General features: G+C 39.0%; 1 protein-coding gene across 1 annotated transcript in view; it reads right to left on the bottom strand.

Annotated features, from left to right (window-relative positions):
• flr (actin-interacting protein 1 flr) overlaps nucleotides 1-22,113 on the bottom strand; it is a 306,602-nt gene that overhangs the window by 262,736 nt on the left and 21,753 nt on the right. The window contains exons 3-4 of the mRNA XM_067147455.2: nucleotides 21,005-21,095; nucleotides 4,212-4,359 (exon numbers count right to left, since the gene is read on the bottom strand). Of these exons, the coding sequence (XP_067003556.1) occupies nucleotides 4,212-4,359; nucleotides 21,005-21,095 (239 nt within the window). The remainder of the gene's footprint in view (nucleotides 1-4,211; nucleotides 4,360-21,004; nucleotides 21,096-22,113) is intronic.

Raw genomic sequence — 22,113 nt, 5'->3', positions numbered from 1 at the left:
TTGAAAATGGCACGATAGATCTATTCCAGTTGTATGCCCCATAAATGGGTTGCATAGGTGAACATCTAGAGAACTTTTTAGAGGAAGTGGAGAGACAGAAGATAAGGAAGTGCTATTGATAGGAGACATAAAGGCATAAGTTCGAATGAAAATACAAGGAAAGGAAGATGTCTTAGGGCCCTTTGGATATGGAAATATAAATCTAGAAGGCAAGTTGTTGGTGGATTTTTGCACGAGTAACCAAATGATTGTTGGAAACACCTGGTTTAGGAAGAAGAATAGTCAGAAGATTACAATGTATGGTTGGGGAGATAGACGAACAAAGACCATGACTGATTATATAATCATAGAGAAAGAACACCAGAAGAACATTTTAGATGTTACAGCCATGCCTGAAGAAGCCTTTGGTGGAGATCATAGAGTTGTGATCAGAAAACTGAAAGTGGGAAAGATTGAAAAACCCCATTAAGAAGAGAGAAAAGAATTGAAGTATGGAAGTTGAAGGAGAAAAGCATACAAGAAGAATTTCAAAGGGAAATAATACCCTTGGTACCCATGACAGAGTTGGGGAATGTTGAAGATGAATGCAAAAGATTTAAGAAAGCACTGGTTGGAAGTGCAGAAAAGGTATGTGGTAGAACATCAGGAAATCTGAAAGACAAAGAGAGACATTGGTGGAATGGCAGTGTTAAGATTAAAGTGAAGGAAAAGAAAATGGTATGGAAAGCAGAAGAAAGTAGAAGAAAATATGTGGAGGCAAAGAATTTGGCCAAGAAAGTAGTGGAAAAAGAAAAGAGGAAAAGCTGGGCCTTAATCACACAGAAATTGAGAGACGAAATGCAGGGCAGCACGAAATTATTGTATGGTATCTTAAGAAACAACGAGAGAGATCAAGTAAAGGATGAAGGCGGCATAATATTAACAAAGCCAGAAGAAATAAATGGAGAGAGTAGTTTCAGGAGTTGCTGAACATGAGAACTCATGGCAGTCATTCAACTGACCACCAGGAAAGGCAAAAAGATGAAGAATTGGATGAGGAAATTACAATGAATGAAATTGAAATTGTAGTAAGCAAGATGAAGAATGGAAAAACTGCTGGAATTTCTAGAGCACAATGAAATAATAATGGTGAGAGCCCATCTCCTTGCGGCAGCAGTTTTAATTTCAAACGACTCTGATGTTTCACCCCTGAACTTCACTTTTGATTTGGTGTTAGTGAGAGTCAATTTTATCATGTTTATTAATTTGGGGTGTAGTCCAAGGTGTCTTAAAATTTTAAACAGAGATTCTCTATGGATGCAATCGTAAGCTTTCTTGAAATCTACAAATGTTATCACCATATCTCTGTTTCTTCTCCTGTTATAGTCCATTATCAACTTAAGACTCATGATCTGATCAGGACAGCTCCTCCAGGGTCTGAAACCTCCTTGATATTCTCCTAGTTCTTTCTCAAGTTGTAAACTTATCCTATTAAGGATGATTATTGAAAATATTTTGTATGTTATGTCTAGGAGCAAGATTCCCCTGTAGTTATTAGGGTCGGTTTTATCTCCTTTTTTGTGCAGTGGGTGAATGAGGGCTGTTATCTGGTAGTTCTAGTAGTTCTTCTTTAATCCAGATAGAGACAAGTTGATGGAGGGCAACTTTTGCTGATGTTCCTGCATATTAATTTATTCGGAGCTTGGTAGACTTCCTTTATTGTGGTGGTGGTTTTATCGGGGTGTTGGTGTCCAAATGAAGGAGTTCTGTAGGTTCCTCACAATTTAAAAGCTTGTTGAAATATTTAGCCAGAATTTCTGCATTGTCTTTATTGTTATGAGCCAGCTTACCATTTTCATCCCTCATCAGTAGGGTCGGGGGTTCATATTTTTGGAGCTGCTTTCTGAAGGTTTTGTAGTAGTCCCTTGATTGAGTTTTATTGAATTGTTCTTCAATTAACTGCAGTGTGTCCTTATGATGTTGTCTTTTTATTCTTAAGACTTGGGTAGTTTATTTACTCTGTTTTACTAGATTTTGATAGGATATTTCTGTTTTTTGTGACTGATGTAATAGCCATGCCTGATGTCTTTTCTCCACTGTTTCATCACATTCACTGTTCCACCATTGGTGTTTTTTACATGATTTAATTGGAGCCAGGTCTTCTGCAATTTGTTTAAGGTTGTATACTAAGTCCTCAAGTTTATCTGATTTTATTTTTTCAGTTGCTTTCTGGTAATTTTTGTTGTTGATTAGCTGGGTAGGATCTATTTTTCTTTTAGTTTTAAGGGCTTGCTTTTCTTGTCTCCTCTGGGGAGCGAGTTTAATTTTAATTTTAACTATGTAGTGATCTGAACCTGTGTCTATTCCTCGGAGGACTTTGACGTTATAGATCTCTTTGTGGTGGTATTTGTCCATGCAGATGTGATCCAGTTACCATTCTCCTTTAGTGTAGTCAGGACGTTTCCATGTTTTGAGTTTTTTGAGGTTTCCTCTTAAAACATGTAGATTTTGAGATTAAATTATGGTTTCTATACAGGTCAACTAGTCTCTCTTTATATTTATATATCAGAATGAATGTCATCAGAATGAATATATATTTAGTAGTTTCCTTAGTAACAATAAAAAGACGTGAGTACAAAACTATATTGGTGACCCCAATGCAAGTTAATCTATAAGTGATTTATAACCGAAACATCTTACACAGAACAACTACAGGACCAACTGCAGCAATTTTAGCACAGATAAAACAGCAGCAACTACAGCAAGCACAACAGTATTCACAAGCGTATGTCAGCACAACAGTAGCCTGCCTGGTGGCTAGGATCATTAAGGCATCAAGCCTTCATGGTCTGACATCGTGGTTAGGAAGTTCAAGTACCACTGGTGGAAAAAATTGCCACCACCAAAATATTAGCCAGCAAAGTAGGAGAGTTGGTGGTATACAATTTCTAATCACTAGATCGTGGCTAAAAGCCTGGGTTTAATTACGAAACCATCTGCAGTTTTCATATGAAGTGAGGCCATATGTTGCAGTCGATAGTGATTCGTCCATCAGATGGAGATGTAAGCCTTAAGCGGACCCCTTGGTGTTATTTGACAGGAGTAGGCTAGGTGCCAATATGGGGCTTCACCCTACATTAAGAACTAATATTAGGTTTAATGATCCACTTAATAGAATTTGCTTTACAAGTGAAAATACACTTAATCTTAAAATATTTTGGGCATAATTTGGTAAGTTTCATCTTTGATTTGAAACTTCTCCAGCCGTAGGGTCTCAAAAATGATTTTATCTAACTAAAATACAGAAACGTTAATGTCCAATGATTTGAAATTGATGAGCCCATGTCCTTACAAGAAGGTTTAAAAAACACCCACTAAAAAAATCAATACAATCAGTTTTCCTATAATACTGTCTGCCACTTTCTTAGAAAAAATCTTTTTCATGTTAAAACTGACCTCATAACATTATCCTCTAATTAATGTCGATTGAGGTTTGACATAGCTTCAGTGTACCGAACAAGGTAAAAGTAAATAGTCAGCTTCAGAGGTGGGAGGAATGGAACATTGTTACTTCTTAATTTGTCAAGTGGAGATTACTGAAGCTTTCGATCTGATAAAATTCAAGTGATAAGGTCCTCAATTAATGTTCACCTTTATGGCCGATTACCATCCGAGTAGTGTGGAGAGGAGCAGGTCACAGATAGGCTCAGATGGTGTGAAAATGGGAAACCATCTTCAGGGCTGGAGACAGTGGGGTTCGAACCCACTATCTCCCAAATACTGGATACTGGCTGGATAAGCTGTTAAAGAAGATTTTAAGTAATAAGAGAGTTTAATTTCTTTCAGGAAAAACAGTTACTTGATTGCTCTGTTATATTTAAAATTAAATTAATGATGATGGTGGCTTTATTGAAAATGTTCTCGTTGCACATTTTAAACATATTTCAAGTTTTTACCTTACCCTAAAATTGAGAAAGTTTACTGTTCACTCTTCTATGTAATTACATATTACATAATCACATTTAGTTTCTCAGAAAATAAACAGCACTCCTGCTAAAGATACCTAGTTCTTCTATCTTCAGCATCACACAATTTTCCAAACACAATTGGTTAACCAGCTTGTACTTTAATAAGCTAGAATTTGAAAGAGCACCATCCATAACAGAAGATTAGAAGCAATATAACAAGATTTTAACATCATAGAAATGACCAGTCACTTAAGATCCTCTTACCGTTCCCTGCCTTCACCGACCACCACCATTCGCTGACTATCAGGTGACCACGAAATATCCTTGATAGGACCACCAATGGGCTGGAACTCATTCTTCAAAAGATGCTCCTTATTTACAGTATCCCAAATACGAACTTTTCCAGACTGATCTATAAACAAACACCATCATTTTAGAAACAAACAAAGATAATTCTATTGGTCATGTTCTTATCAAACTATAACAACATCCATGTTCCTATTTTTGTAAAAAAAAATAACTGAAACAGGATTTAATGGGATACTCTCAATACAAATGAAGACTATGGGAATAGCAAGTTTAATCAACAAGTCAGTTCTACGCAGACAAGATAACTTTTGGGCAGCAACTCTCAAGCACAGTAACATGAAAACAGAGGGATATTATGTGATGATGCCTGAACTTTTTTTTTAATTATTTTTTTTTTCTTAGTTGCTTTGCGTCGCACCGACACAGATAGGTCTTGTGGCGATGATGGGACAGGGAAGGGCTAGGAGTAGAAAGGAAGCGGCCGTGGCCTTAATGAAGGTACAGCCCCAGCATTTGCCTGGTGTGAAAATGGGAAACCACGGAAAACCATCTTCAGAGCTGCCGACAGTGGGGTTCGAACCTACTATCTCCCGAATAGTGGATACTGGCCGCACTTAAGCGACTGCAGCTATCGAGCTCGGTCCTGAACTTTTAGTCTATTGAACAATTTGAATCAGTTGCCTATGATACCCCATATTGTGCTGACTTCATTTCAATGCATCCTACTATAGCCTATATATAAACTAATGTTTGCCATATTATTTTAGGTCTTGACCCCATCCTACCATTCTTACCCAGTACAGTATATTTCCCTACTCCTCTCTTCCTGCATCAGTTGCTGTTCTTGTTGTTCAGTCATCAGTCCATACACTGGTTTGATGCGGCTATCCATTCCACCCCATCCTGTGATAAATTTTTTCATTGCTACGTAACTATTACACCCCACATCTGCTCTAATCTGCTTTTCATATTCATACATTGGTCAACCCCTGAGCCTCCGTGACGTAGGCAGCAGCGCGTCCGCCTCTCACCACTGGGTGCATGGTACAAATCCCAGTCACTCCATGCGAGATTTGTGTTGGACAGAGTGGAGGCGGAACAGGTTTTTCTCCAGGTCCTCCAGTTTTCCCTGTCATCATTCATTCCAGCAACACTGTCCACTATCATTTCATTTCATCTATCAGTCATTAATCATTGCCCCAGAGGAGTGCGACAGGCCTCTGCAGCTGGCACAATTCCTATCCTCGCCGCACGTTGGGGGCTTCATTCATCCCATCCCTGACTCTGTCATTGACTGGAAAACAGGTTGTAGGTTTTCACCTTGGTCTACCCCTACCATTCTCACTGCCTACACTTCCCTCAAAAACCAACTGAAAAAGTCCTGAGTGACTTAAGATGTGCCCTATCATTCTATGAGGGGCAATCAAATGAAAACCAAACACCCACCATAACACATATTCTGCGCGAAAGGTGGCAACATACTTGTTGTGTATCGATACTGCCATCGCTGTGGTAGGAGAACTGCAGAGTGACAAATCACAGGTAAACACAGTTGTTAGGTTATATCGTTAATGGTGCATGGACTGATCTAGTATGTTCATCCAGCTGTAGAAATGGAGTCAAGCAAAAGGGAGCAGAGAAGTGTGGTTCGTTTTTTGGTGGCTGAGGGAACTGGAGTATGACTCATCGGCGTATGTCTGCTGTGTATGACGAACACAGCATGTCCATGACAAGTGGGTACGAGTGGCATAGGAGGTTCCGAGAAGGGCGCAAATCACTGCAAGACGATGCATGCCCAGGACGGGCAATACTCCTGATATGATAGGGCAGATTGATAGCCTTATCCGGGAAAACCGACGAATCACGGAGGAAGAAATTCGGAATTAGGCATGGTTCCATGCATGCCATTATCAAAGATCACTTGAACTTCTGAAAAATCTGTGTGTAGTAGGTGGAAAGAATGGCGTCATGTCAGTTATCTGCAGCAGTACCACAAGGAAGAGTATGCATTTCTGTCTTGTATCGTCATGGGACGAAACGTTCTGCCACCATTTCGAGCCCGAGAAAATATGGCAAAGCCAACAATGGAAACATCACAATTCTCCCCCGCCAAAGAAATCCAAAATGTTGTACGTACAACGCTGTACTGGTGTAAAACCTTCAATTATTATGTTTAATATATTTTAATTATAAGACTAAATTATCTTTTATTCAATGTAAAATATGATTACCATAATATAAATATGTAGTGTAGATTTGTATAACCTCAAATACATATTGTTTATAACCTCAAAATCTGTAGAGTCGAAAGCAGTAGAAAATTCCATAATGTTCATATGTTAGACTTATTGTACTATATTTGGTATATATGAAGGGTTCTGGAAACTTTCTGTAAGGTTTTATTATCCAGATACATGTAGAGACATTACGAATGTTGTAAATATTTCCATAGGTGTTTTTAACCCTCTTGGAGCCAAGAGCCGATCGGGTCGGCCGCTCCCCATCAGCTGTAAGAGACCAGAGCTCCGCCTCCACTCTACTACTGTAAAGTGCCAGGCCGTTTTCAGTGGAAATACATGTATTTTAAAATTTGCGCATATCTACCGGTGTATAGCAAATACCGGCATGAAATTTTCTACATATCGACTACATAAAATAAGAAACTGGTTTGGAGTGATATAAAGAGTCAAAGATGTTTTATTGTTAATTTATAGTTGTCAAAAGCGTTTATTTTTAGGAAGAGAAAAATATTTTCGCACTTTCGTTCTCAATATCTACTTTGAAAAAATAATTTACGATACAAAAGAATATACGTAATTATGTATAATGTATTTCTAAATACAATTCCATAGAAAACTAATTTGAACAAGAAAAATAAAAACGTAAAAATAAAAATTCAAACATGTCACTAATAAAAACAAGTCAATTTTACTCACCGATAAAATTCGCGTGTATGTATCAATGTTTGGCAAATACTGACAACAAATTTTCTACGTGCGGACAACACAGTATAAAAATAATTCTGAATTATTAAATAAGTAAAAAAATAGTAGTTGATATTATAGTTTTTGTTTTCAGAAAAAATAGCGTCTCGTTTTCGGTTGTAGTATATATTAGAAAAATAATTTTATAATACAACAGAATTTACAAAATTAAAAAATGTATGGCACTAAAGCCGTGATTTGCTTTGACCTACTAAGCGACCGCTGCTCAGTTCGGTACCTGCAGTTTACGAGGTGAATCATGGTCAGTGAGACGGATCCTCTCAGTAATTATTCTTGGTTTTCCAGACCGGGGTCGCTCTCTCACCCTCAGATATCTCCTCAATTGCAATCACTTAGGGTCACTTAGATTGAGTGAACCTCAAACCAACCCTCAGGACCAGGCAAAAATTCTTGACCTGGGCGGGAATCGAACCCATGACCTCCGGGTGAGAGGCAGCCACGCTACACTTGGCCCGCGGAGACCGGCATTTAGGTAGTATGTGACTATAAGGTTTAGCAGAGAGTAAGTGAAAAGTAAATTGAAGTGTGATATGGGCGGAGAATCAGACGGTAGGGCATGTTTAGGTCCAAGAACTTCCTTGAAGGAGACAGGAGGTTGAGGAATGTTGTCGGGTTCATTGGGACAAATTTCCACAAAATGTTCTCCAGAGAAATCATCATCATCATCATATTCGTTATCACTAGTTTCATCTACCACCATATTCATAGTAGCTTTGGTGCTGTTAGACACAATTAAACGTCTCTTCTTTAGCTGCAGTGATTCCGCGGACGTGTCCGGTATAATTCCGTTGCTACTCTCTGAACTAAATTCCGTATCGCTATCCGATAAATCATCAGCGTTAACTTCGCACTGTTCTAAATACTGCATTAATTTACTGTCATCAATACCTGCTGAAAAATGATCACGTAAACAACATGTCATTTTCCTGTCACAAATCCAACTCACTGCAAATAGCAATCTCTTACTGACCGGTTAGCGGTATTTGTAAACACAGGAAACGACTCTTGTGAAAGGTATAACACCCTCTTAGAACTGCCAAAGCCAGGCACACAATAACGTGTAGCCCCTTCACTCCAGGTTGTAACAAAAGTATGCACGTCACTACAGGGTGCCTCAAAATTACGTTTATCACAGAATTTTAAGCCGGCCGATGTAATCGGCTCTGGCAACTTCTGACTGGATTGTTAACGGCTGACCAGATCGGTTCTGGCAATTTAAAGGGCGGATGCTCACACTACCGCCTGGCACCAAGGGAGTTAAATACTGAATGAATGTTCAAGCAGTGATGGGCAAATGATACCCGTGTTCGAGCGGGATCGAGCCGACCCGATACGCGCCGAGGCTCGAGCCTGTTCCAAGCAAGCTCGAGCAGTAACGTGACCATAGGCGGAGTCTGACTCGGGCTACAGCGTGAACGTGCAGATAAGCAAACAGCATAAGAAATGAAGCACCGTTCACGCATTTATGTGTATGATGTTGATAACGAAGATACGTTCTTTCACATATTACTACATTCAGTCATTGACGTATATCTTATGGGGAATAAAGATTGCCCATAAAATTAGAAGGCTTAGATTATGATAATATGCAATTAAAAGGACGAAGCATGTATCGGTAATATTCCCTGCGTATTAACAGAAGTTTTTCATCCCAAGGCAGTACTTGTGCCTTGTAACAACTGTACGTTTGACGCAACATTATGAATAAAAAACCAAACCAAACCCTATCGCGCAACAGCCCCGAAGGGCCATGGCCTACCAAGCGACCGCTGCTCAGCCCAAAGCTCTGCAGATTACGAGGTGTCGTGTGGTCAGCACGACAGATCCTCTCGTCTGTTATTCTTGGCTTTCTAGACCGTGCAAAATTAAAAATACGGTAATATTATTCTTACATTTTCTTGCTTTTGGCGGCTAAGACAGCTGTGCAGCACGCCCGACGAGTTTCTCCTTGTGTCCTCAATGTTGGGGGGTTTGAATACACACTTTGGGAAAGAATTACCCTTTTTGCTCGTATAGAAGAATTCGAGTAAGAAACTATTGGCATCTCATTCATCGTGTACACAAATACATGACTCAACCTCCAACGTATTATTATGCAGCAATGTTACTGTCTGATTGCGTGAAATATATATGAAAATCAAAAGCGACTCGAGATTTCAAGCTGTATCCTTTACCATAATTCAAGTCAATCGGTCCAGTAGTTTTCGAGCCCATCTGGAACAAATAAAACAAGACACCATCTTATGGTGTTAAAAACCTGCCCCCGCCGGGTATCGAACCCGGAACCCCGGTGAACAAAGGCCAACACGTTAACCATTGAGCCATGCAGCCGAGCGAGAAGTATGTCAATAACAGAAGATACATTTTTAGTCTTATAACCATTCAAATTTGTAACTATTACGACACGTGTAATGGTTTCCTTTTTCTGTATTTATATGGCCCAAACAACACATTTTAGGTAGACAGTTGGTTTATTCGGATGGAGGCATTTGTAACGAATCATCGCACAAACACAAATTTTGGCTGTCTCCGATATATAAGTATGGGTCGAAATTATATTATGTACAAAAGACACGGAAGTAACAGTAAAGAGGACGAACCGGTACTGTCCAGCATAATACTCTTACATATCCTTCTGAAGTTTGCTGGGTGTTAGTAACAGCAAGGCGCTAGGTTGCGGCGCGTACAAAAGCTCGAGCAAAGCTCGAACTTGCTCGAACTCTGACGCCATCTGTTCGAGCAACTCGAGCCGGGCTCAAGCACATCACTATGTTCAAGCACCCATTCGACTAGCTGGTCGATCGAGGTTTCGAGTGTGTTCCATTAGAGTGTTGTAAGAACTCTTCCAAAAGTCGATCATTCTAGATGGTTGATCGAGTAGTATAAATATCGAACTGTCAGTCAGTGCGACAGTCTGAGTACTGGACTCAAGTGAGTGAGGCGGTTAATTCAAGTCTGAACATGATATAGTGCGCGCGTCAGCGTTGTTGATATCTGTACTTGTCAGAATAGACTTCAGGGTACTCCGCTATTGAGTGTTGTACATAGTGTAATTTACTACTGTGTATAATTGTGTGTTGTGACGTACAGTGTAAATAAAGTAGTTTAGACAAGGAAGTGAATGTGTTCTAGTGCGATATTTATTTACGTAAAATAAAATTGCAACGTTGAAGATACAAACTGTTCACAGAAGTTCTGGTAAAGTCATGATGATCTCTTTCTTTGTTTAGAGGGGCCCTCTGCTTGTCTACTTCGAGCGTGGAACCACAATGAATGCACAGTGCAATGAAGACACTTTGCAGAAACTGCAATGCGCTAAAGTCAAAATGCACTGGAATGCTGTTGGATGGAGTCATCCAGTTGCATGATAGTGCTCGCCCCTATACTTCCAATCTGGCAAAAACTATGCTTCAGCGATTTGGTTGCGAAATACTTCAACATCCTCCAAAAAGCGTGGATCTTTCACCTTCTTATTTGCATTTTTTTGGCGACCTGAAGAAAGAAATTCATGGACATCGGTTTCAATGGGTGTGGTTGTGGATCTGTCAGTGACATACCTCTTTTTACAAAACTGGAATTGATCATCTCATCTCTCAGCGAGATAAATGTATTTTTTTTTGCTAGGGGCTTTACGTCGCACCGACACAGATAGGTCTTACGGCGACGAAGGGATAGGATAGGCCTAGGAGTTGGAAGGAAGTGTCCGTGACCTTAATTAAAGTACAGCCCCAGCATGTGCCTGGTGTAAAAATGGGAAACCACGGAAAACCATCTTTAGGGCTGCCGACAGTAGGATTCAAACCCACTATCTCCCGGATGTAAGCTCACAGCCGCGCGCCTCCATGCGCAAGGCCAACTCGCCCGGTGATATATGTATTAACGCTTTTGGTGATTACTTTTGAACAAAACCACTCCATGGTCATGTTGTAGCAGGTGTACAGTTTTCATGTGACTGCCCCTCGTATCTCTTCTTGTCAAATACAGTCAATCTATCTCCTCTCACCAATTCGATTTCGTACCTCTTCTTTAGCGATTTGATTTATCCATCTTACTTTCTGCATTTCTGTAACACTACATTTCAAAAGCTCCTATTCTCTTTCTTTCTGAGCTAGTTATCATCCATGTTTTAATCCCATACAATGCCACAGTCCATACGAAAGTCTTCAAAAACATCTTTCTGTTTCTTATATCAATGTTGACAAAGTTAGGAAATTTCTTTCTTTAAGAAAGGCCTTCCTTGCTTGTACTAGTCTGCATTTGATGTCCTCCTTACTTCTGCCATCATTTATTTTACTACCCAAGTAACAGTATCCATCTACTTCCCTTAAGACCATTGCCTAAACTATTATTTCCTGCATCACCTGACATCATTTAACTGCACTCGATTACTATTGTTTTAGATGTGTTTATTTTCATCTTGTACTCCTTCTCGAAGACTGTGTCCATACCATTCAGCAATTTCTCCAGATCCTCTGCACTCTCAAATAAAATAATATCATCGGCAAATCTCAGCATTTGATTTTCTCCTCATTTCCCTAGTATGCCTCTTTAGTGACACCTGGGCTAGCTATGAAAGCTGTTGGTAGAGCTGTGGAGGATCAGACCAGCCTTCGGGCTGAATACCCAACATACACATACAGATTGCAATTCCCTTTCCAAATTTCCCTTTGATTTTCTGTACCGCCTGTTCTATGAAATGAGGGCGGATGAACTGCAGGCTTGCCTCACACCTTTCTGGATTGCTGCCCTTTTTTTTCCCCCCAGAGCTCCTGATTCTTATCACTGCAGATTGACTTTTATATAGATTCAGTATCTGAACCCGATCACTTTCAGAATCTCAAATAGTTTGGTCCAATCAACGTTATCAAATGCCTTTTCTAGATCTAGGAACGCCATGTAGAAGGGCTTGTCCGTCTTAGTTCGGTTCTCTAAGATCAGACGTAAAAAGGATTGCTTCATGCCTTCTTACATTTTTTCTGAAGTCAAATTGATCTTCTCCAAATTCAGTTTCAACCTGTCTTTCCATTCTTCTGTAAAGAATAAGTGTTATAATTTTTCAGGCGTGAAATACTAAACTAATGGTGCGGTAGTTTTCAAACTTGTCAGCACCAGCTTTCTTGAGAATAGGTATAACATACTTCCGAAAATCAGATGGCATTTTTCTCCTGTATCTTTCTGCCAAGTTTCTGCCTTGTCCTCTTTCCCTATAAGTGGTTTTCCATCTTGGCTCTTAATATTCACACAACTAGTTTCCCTTTCTCTGAAGGTTTCCTTGATTTTCCTTTATGCAGCATCTACCCTTCCTATGACCATACAACCTTCAATATTCTTGCACTTCTCTTTCTTCCATTCTTCCTTAGCTGTCCTGCACTTTCTATCCACTTCATTCTTTAATGATCTATTCTTTCTTGCCTGTTTGCATTTCTGTACTTACTTCGTTCATCAATCAGGTCTAGTATCTCCTGAGTTATCCACTGACTCTCAGTTATCTTTCCTTTCATTCTAACCTTTCTTCAGCAACTCTACCGACTCATCCTTTACGGATGTCCATTCTTCCTCTATTATTCTCTTTTCATTCAGTCCTTGTGCAACATGTTTCTTGGAACAATCCTTCACACTCTTTTCTTTCAACTTGTCTAGTTCCCATCTCCTTGCATTCCTTCTTTTCTTCATAATCTCCAACTTCAGATGGCATTTCATGACCAACAAGTTGTGATCAGAGTCCACATCTTCTCCTGGGAAAGTCTTGCAATCGATACCTGGTTTCTGAATCTCTGCCAATCATAATGAAGTCCATTTGATACCTTTCAGCGTCTCCAAGTCTCGTCCATGTGCACAGACATCGTTTGTGGTGTTTAAACCCAGTATTAGCAAGGACTAAATTATGACTGGTGAAGAATTCAACAAGCTGACTTCCTCTTTCATTCCTTTGTCCCAGTCCAAATTCTCCCACTGCATTACTTTCTCTTTCTTGGCTTACCACTGCATTCCAGTCTCCCAACATAAATTCTTGTCACCTTTCACATGTTCTATTAAATCTTTTCTCTCTTCGTATATTCTTTCAATTTCATCATCTACTGAACTAGTAGGCATATAGACCTGCACTATTGTGGTGGGCATTGGTTTGGAGTCTATCTTGACAACAACAATCCTTTCACTATTCTGATTGCAATAGCTTACACAATTCCCTAGTTTCTTATTCATTATTAAACCAACTCCTGTATGATTTTGTGTTGATGCTTCTGTATTTGTTTGACCAAACATTCTGCTCTTCCTGCTAACGTACCTCACTTATACAACTATACACTGAGGGACCAAATGTCACGGGAAGGGGTGTCCCATTAGAAAATGTGCTGTGATGACCCTTGAGCGTTGTGGCTAGCTGAGCAGTCCGTCACAGACACCAGTTTGCGAAGATGGCAACACGTCACGAGTTGAGTTTGAATGTGGGATGTTCATCAGCGCATGGCGCATGGGTTGCAACATTGCGGAGATTACATGCGAATTCAGGTTTCTGAGGTCAACAGTGTCGAGGGTGGATCTTCAATATCGCAGAGAGAATGTAACCACCCGTGTAAACCGCTGCATGGGAAACCGCAAGCGTTTAATGTACAGACATCACGCCGCCTCTGCAGAACCATACTGGGCGCTCGACGGGTTACTGTGAGTCAGATCGCCGCCCAGTTGAATGTTGGGAGGCGACCAACTCATGTCCCTTTGCTGACACCTCGACACAGAGCTCAACGACATGGGCCCGCGGCACGTGGTGGCATGTGGTATGGTCCGATGAATACCGGTTTCAGTTGTATCATGCTGATAGGCGCGTGAGGGTGAGGCGAATGCCCCAAAGCTATGGATCCTGTGTGTCAACAAGGTTGTGTCCAGGCAGGAGGTCTTTCTTGGTTAGGCTACATTATATGCCTGCATTAGATTTGTAGATATTAATGGGTGGGTAGGAGGTACGGATGTACGTTCATATGCCAATCACTTGAACCACAGTGGTACATGTAAGTTAGAAGAGTTGTTTAGAAACAATATAGGAAGGCACATTCAGGAAAACGGGGTGGACTAGGCAATATTGATCTGAGTACAGAGATCTGGAAGTCAAGTAAGGATGACATAAAAATGTTTGTGTTAAACTCTAAAAGAACTGAAAAAAAAAAAAAAGAATACAATTAATTTAATTGATATACATGTTTACCAGGTATTGTAATAGGAATTGAAACATGGTTGAGAAGTGACATTATAAATGCAGAAATTCTCATGGAACTGGAGTGTTTATTGTAGGATAGAAACAGTACGAGGGGGAGTATTCATTTTGGTGAAAGAAAAATGTGTAAGCTACAAAAAAAGTTAACAATGAGCAACATGAAATTTTGGGTATACGGCTCAGCTATAAATATAAAAGGCTACTTAATGTTTTTGGGATGCACAGACCAGGAGAGGGTGGCACCAATGCAGATGCACAATTATTTGATAAAATAATAAGCCATAATAGAAACAACATGGAAAGGTATGCGATTGTAGTGAGCTCAATTTGCCAAATATAATTTGGGAAGGTAATGCAAATGACAGGAAGCACGACCAATGAATGACAAATAAGTTAATCTAGGGAAGGACAGCTGAATCAAAGTGATGGAACCAACTCTAGAGATGAATATTCTGGATGTGGTGATCGTAAAACCAGATAAGCTCTATAAAGAAATCGAAGAGAAAATGGTGCACTAGATGATAGAAATACAAAAGTTGAATTATTATTCTTCTTTTTTCGTACACACAGATTTGGCCCTGTTTTATGGCCAGATGCCCTTCCTGATGCCAACCCGATATGGAGGGACATAATCACTATTGCGTGTTTCTGTGATGGTTGGTGGTATGGTATGTTGTCTGAATATGAAGAGGAAAGTGTTGGGACGGACACAAACATCCAGTCCCCGAGCCAGAAGAATTAAGCAGAAGCGAATAAAATCTCCAACCCAGCCAGGAATCAAACCCAGAACCCTCGGAACCGAAGGCCAGTATGCTGACCATTCAGCCAACGCGGCGGACTAATACACAAGTTGAATATGAAGCTGTTTTTGTCATACTTTAAAATATAGTACATGTAATAGAGGAAAAAATTGTAAAAGTAGGACTTCTATGCAGTACCATATGTTTCATATGACAGGCACGAAGGAGTTTATAAAAATAATTATGATTGGTGCAAATGATAAATAGCAATGAAAACATTCTATGGGATGGGTTTAAAGCAATTGTTGAGGAACGTGAAAACAGATATGTACCTTTAAAGGTGGTAAGGAATTGCAAAGACACAATTATAACAGAAGTAAAGAGAATAAGGAGGAGATGCAGGTTGGAAAGAAATAGAATTGGTTGTGGAAGTAATGAGAACCTGAAGGAACTTACTAGGAAATTGAAACTAGCGAAGAAGTCAGCTAAGGATAAAATGATTGTAAGCAATTGGCAGTCATACAAATTACAGTGTACAGAAAGAGTAAGTACTGGTATTCTAAGAAACAGGTTCAAAGAACATTCCAGCCATCAACTTAATGACCAAGGGGAGCGTATATTTGAGGATTAACAGAAGGAAGAACTACTCAGTCAGCAATATGTAAAGACTGTTTGTTACAAGTTGTTTTCACGTTGCACCGATAGACAGATTTTATGGTGACAATGGAATAGGAAAGTGATAGGAGTGAGAAGGATGAGACTGTGGCTTTAATTAAGGTACAGCCCCAGCATTTGCCTGGTGTGAAAATGGTAAACCATGGAAAACCATCCGAAAGTGGGCTTCAAAGCCACTATCTCTCAAATGCAAGTTCACACCTGCACGCCCCTGACCGCATGGACAACTCCGGTAGACAGGTCTTATGGTGACAATGGCATAGGAACAAGGATAATGTTCAGGTAGAGGAGGTGCCTAATAATAATAATAATAATAATAATAATAATAATAATAATAAATATATTAAAATATATAAATAAGTATATTATAATAAATATATTTTTATTATTATTATTATTATTATTATTATTATTATTATTATTATTATTATTATTATTATTATTATTATTGAAATTTACTTATGATAATAAAGAGACTCCAGGGCCTGTAATTATATTATGCCTTTGACTGGTGGCAGATAATGGGTTAACTTCCGGTGTGGTTTATAGAGGGTCTTTATGTCGTATTTGTCTAGATTTGTACCAATCCTGTCAATCAGGTTTCTGATGTAAGGAAGTACTGCTAATTTCAGATAGGTCAGTAAAGCAAATTGTAAAAAAAAAAAAAAAAACTAAAAACTCATCCGATGTAATTGAACGAATAGCCATTTCTCCTGAGGGTTCCCGCGAGGTGTTCGTTTTCTTCTTCAAGGTGTTCTGTATCTGAGATCACTATGGCCCTGTTAACCAGTGATTTTACAACAGTCTGCTTTTGTGCCTTTTGCTATTCTGATTTATGTCGCACCAACACAGATAGGTCTTATGGCGATGATGGGACGGGAAAGGCCTAGGAATGGGAAGGAAGTGGCCATGGCCTTAAGATACAGCCCCAGCATTTGCCTGGTGTGAAAATGGGAAACCACAGAAAACCATCTTCAGGACTGCTGATAGTGGGATTCGAACCCACTACCTCCCGGATACAAGCTCACAGCTCCGTGCTCCTAACCGTACGGCCAACTCACCCGGTCTCTGCTTTTGTGATGGGTGGTGGTGAGAAGAGGCATGTAGTTACCTACCTGTATGTGTGGGGGGGAAGGTTTTCTGTATACTGTGTGGCTTAGAGTCCCATTGGTGTTTTATTTTATTAGGATGTCCAGCTCCATGGCTAAATGGTTAGTGCGCTGGCCTTTGGTCACAGGGGTCCGGGGTTCGATTCACGGCAGGGTCAGGAATTTTAACCATCATTGGTTAATTTTTCTGGCATGGGGGCTGGGTGTATATGTCGTCTTCATCATCATTTCATCCTCATCACGACGTGCAGGTCGCCTACACGTGTCAAATCATAAGACCTGCACCTGGCGAGCCGAACATATTCTCGGACACTCCCGGCACAAAGCCATACGCTATTTCATTTATAGATATTACATTTAAATTTTGCTACTTGTGATGCAAATCCCTCTCTTGAGTTTCAAAAGCATCATTCTAACAGCCGACATAATAAAGCACCCTTTATTCTTAGAAGTCAGATTTGTTTTTAAGATTGAAATCATCTCAGAAATCATACCTGTTTGTCTTTCTATAATTTAAACCACCGAGTGAAAAGTTGGTGACTGGTTGCGAATGCAGTAGTCATGTTTTCGACAAAGGATTTAAAAAAAAAAAAATCTGTAACAAATGGATATTTATCTTCCTCAAAAATTATGTGTCAGAAGACATCCAACAGCAGGGAGGAAAGCGAGCCAGCTTGTTTTGGTGTAACTTAAAATTTATTTATATTTGAGATCCACAAATTCAAGATTTTTGTGGCTTTCAATTCTGGTATTGTACAAGTAAAATATGAATATCGTCGCTGCCAGGACCAAACCTCCTATGTGAAATATTTTAGCTTAGAACTTTGGCCGGTAAGGTTCTGTTATCTAGGTGCAATATTGTGTGAATATGGTCATGGCATTCTCGCTTTTCATAATGTATGTGGTGTGGGTCAGTATACCTCCAAAAATATTATCAAGTAGGAGGTTTTGTCCCAGCAACAACGATATATTGTTGACACAATGCCTTTGATAACAACAGGAAAGGCATCAGCAGCTGTCTGAATAATGTTGTGAATGATGTGAGCAGAACATCCAACTCCAACTAAATAATGTCCCGCATTCTCTTTTAGTTTTGTGAAAACTTTAACATGTTTTCTAGAGACACCACCAACATTGCAATTAGTGTTATATGCTCAGAGCTATGGTTTATTTCCTCTGTGTTCACACTTTTCATGAACTCAGTCAAAAACTTGCTTATTATATTAGTAGTTTGTCCACGCAAGGATTTCAGTTACATTAGCTTTACCTGAACTCCTTTAACAGGACTAAAGAATCTGACAAGCATTGAAAACATATGGTATATGTGTGTCATCATGATTCAAAGCATCTGTTGTAGCAAATAACATTAGCTTCAGATATACCAAACACTAGTTGAGAAACCACAAGTCGAGTTAAAAATTTAGTACAGTCACCTCTGCTTTGGTGCGGGCGCATGAGAATTTTGATTCAAAAACACACTGAATAAGGTCTGAAGTACAATCCACTGACTTAAAAGGGCACTTTGTGATAAGCAAATGCCCTTTCAGATGCAGCTAATTTAATCTCATTGTCACCCAAAGTCTCACTTTTAAAGAAGGATCTACGAGTGGAACTGGATGCTCTAGCACGCACAGCACTTTCATGTTTATCACTTCAAATGTTGCTTGATACCTGAACAACCGCCTGACTAATCCTAAAGCTGGAAGAACAGATATTGCACCCAACATTTGAATCAAAGTTTGTTTTGAATTTACGGTTATTCTTTTTGAAGGTCTGCATAAGGTACACACTTCCTTTTCAGCAGTATATTTGTTTCACAAAACCGCTTAAGACTTCAGCACTTAAGAACCAACAACAGTCACGTGTTGCATACGTATTACCTGATCATAAAATGTATAATAATGGTATATATTTATAATATATGTAATGTATTATCACCAACAGAAAACTGCATCTTGTCAGTTAATTAGAAATGCAAGGAGAGGAGATGGAAATCAAGGATCCACTGGGCTATTGTGTCATACTGGGGAAGAACCTACATGAATGAGATGTGTAAGTGCATGACAGGCAAGCGGTGGAACTCTGAGAATTACCTTAATGCAGTGCTGCCTCTTTTCTATGATATTTGAAATAAATATTTATGAATACTGGAAATATCAACATTTTTGCATCCTGACTTTAATCCAAAAATAGTCTGGGCAATGTTTAAAAGGACTGTTCTGACTAAAACAGGACTTTTGGTAGCCATATCTCTTCACCACTTATATTCTATCAACATATTCCTATTCAGGCTTAAAGGGTTACACTGTTTTTAGCCTGGTCCATCGTTAGCCTCTCTGCCCTTTCCTTCTGCTTCTCCCTCAGCCTCTCTTGCCTTTCATTCAACTTTTCCTCAGCTTCTCTTTCTATTTCTTCCTCTGCTTCTCCTTCCATTAATTTGTAATTTGGTAGTTCGTTTTGACATTCTTTCATCATCAAACCAGGGTATATTGGTTTAAACCAAATTATTTTTTATATAATCCATCTTGGTTTTTAACAGCATATAATCGTAATTACTGCCAGAAGAACCTTACTTATTTATGTTGCTGTAAAATTAACACAATTAAAATAATTTAAAATAGATTCATATCAACTTAATGAGTAATGAAATCCCCTTGCAAATAAGAATTCCCATTTTACGGGAAACCCCTTCCAAATGTGAATTCTGATTCTAAGAATAATCCCCTTCCAAATGCTGATTCAGGCTATGAAGCTACGAGATGGAGTTCAGGTTTAGTAGCAGAGTTTAGACATGTTACTTGTTGGGCTTTGGCTTTTGAGTATTTTAAGTTCAACAATTCAGTATGACTAGTAGAAATATTGATATTGTTTCGTTTTCATTTGATGAAGTTAAGAAGGAATCAAAGGAAGGATGTAAAAGGTAAATTCAAAAAACGCGGTTGTGAAGTCGAGGGCCAAGTTATCACTTAGGAAAATGTGTGGTGCAGGTTGAATAAGGGTTCCTCACGCTAGTTGCTATATGTCCCACCTGCAGCACATGTATATCACTGTGGCATGCCAGAGAAGGATTCTTTTGTTGATAATTATCTATATATTTTAGCAAACGGCAGTGGAATATTTAGGTATATGGATTGTAGCCTGCTAGGAAGAAATAGAAAGAAATAGAAAAATATCCATGCTTCCATGAAAAAAGCTGTGCATTCTTTGACAAGAAATGGGACTGCACTATATGATGAATGTTATGTTAAACAGTATGGGACATCAGAAACCTTGGTAAACTGGAGTTCTAAAAGAAGTTCACCAAGTGAATGCTAATTGGAAATAATTTCCCATTTTAATGTAAAAATGTACCTTATTTAAATATTCTTAAACTGGTTGAATTTATTCTGTATTTAACCTGAACCGATGCCCCAACCCAACTTATTGCTCATGAATAATTTTTGGACAAGTGCCAAACTCATCTGTCGGAACAAACCCTTCAATCACTTAATCGGAACGGTCAATTTTGATTGCGAAGTTGTCAATTCTTACAAAATGTTGTGTAATAAAAATGATGTAACAAGGAAGATTAATGCAGCAAAAAAAATACCAGTAACCACAACTGAAGTGCAGCACATCATTATGTAAGTTTGCCTCACATTGTTATATACATATTTATTTATATAAAGATTAGTACCTCTGTGTATATAGATATTCTTTCTTCCTTCTTTATTTGGTTGATCAATGTCATTTCATTACTGAAAAGTGTAACATCGTCCTGATTTCATGATACAGAAATACAGTAAGCTTATGAAGAGATAAAAATGGATAGGACTACACTGGCCCTAAACTAGCTGTATCTGCATAAGAGGAAATGATCATGGCTGCTATCAGTGTGATTCAGAGAAAACTAAGAGTTGCTTCTCTTACCAACTGCCTTCGGATATTTTAACCAACATTAAAATCAACATGAATTCCAATTAAAAAGCACTCAAAATATCACATAATAAGAACTATAAAGCAACCATACCTCCTGAAGCAATGTAGAAACCACTTGGTGAATACTTGGCTACATTTGTCGCACAAGAATGTTCAGTATACACATCTGAAATAGCAGGATTCTGAAAATTGAAAAATTATCATTTGCATGAGAATATGTATTTTAACTTGACTTACACTACTGTACACTAAAATCAGAACATCTAACACAAGTATGTAAAGTTTGTTTTCACAAATTGTGTATATGACAATAGTGAGAAGAAAATCATTGGAACTGTAGTGTGGTTAGTTCATGTCTATCGAGCCTGAATCAACTAGAAAAGACAACATCACATCCTGTGGTAAGGACTGCACAGCTCAGGAGCCGTAGTCAATAGGCAGTGGGAATACCATGTACTTGCATATAGGCATATCAATTTTGATGGAAGTCACAATATCAGTATGAGACTGCAACACCTTCTACAGTAATGGGTGGTACAAATAAATGTGTAACACATGAAAAGAGGGATTTGCTCACCAAAAGTAGGCTCAGTCAGTCGAGCAGCACCGCCTGTGTCATCAGAAGAGTGGTGTAAGAAATAAAAAGGAGTTGTAATATTGTATTGTTACAACATGTGTTAGTTTTAATTAACAATGTGTGTTATTGATCTGCAAGCATTCTGAGTGACACAGATGCCAACATGTCATTGAAATAGAAAACCTGTCTTGTACGAGGACTTACAAATGGCTTTGTGTCTCTTGCTATCTGCGCCATATTTATTTTCATTTTAAAATGTGTGTGAGCAATTTACAGACCTTGCAGGCAATACACATGTGAAAATATATAGCAGAAATGCCATCCTGTTTTGTGCCAGGAGGTAGAAATGAGTGTGGCAAGGATTCATATAAAGGAAATCACTTCTTTAGACACCCCCCTCCCCAACCACAAGAGACAAAAATCTCTTTTTGAAGTAGGTGAGAGCCATTCCCAGGAAGGATAAGCATCTTGCTTACAAATACTCTATTTGTCAGGTTTATTTTTTTCAGATGGAGATTGTGAAGTTTATTTCTTTGTTGTAAACGGTGATAAGGATGAAATTCCAAGACTGAAATGGAGCCTAAAGCCTCGCGCAGTACCTCGTATTATTTTGAATTTGCCTA

Source organism: Anabrus simplex, chromosome 5 (assembly GCF_040414725.1).
Source record: "Anabrus simplex isolate iqAnaSimp1 chromosome 5, ASM4041472v1, whole genome shotgun sequence".
Taxonomy (NCBI): domain Eukaryota; kingdom Metazoa; phylum Arthropoda; class Insecta; order Orthoptera; family Tettigoniidae; genus Anabrus; species Anabrus simplex.
The sequence above is the reverse complement of the archived record's forward strand: the minus strand, read 5'-3'. Positions and strand labels throughout refer to the sequence as shown.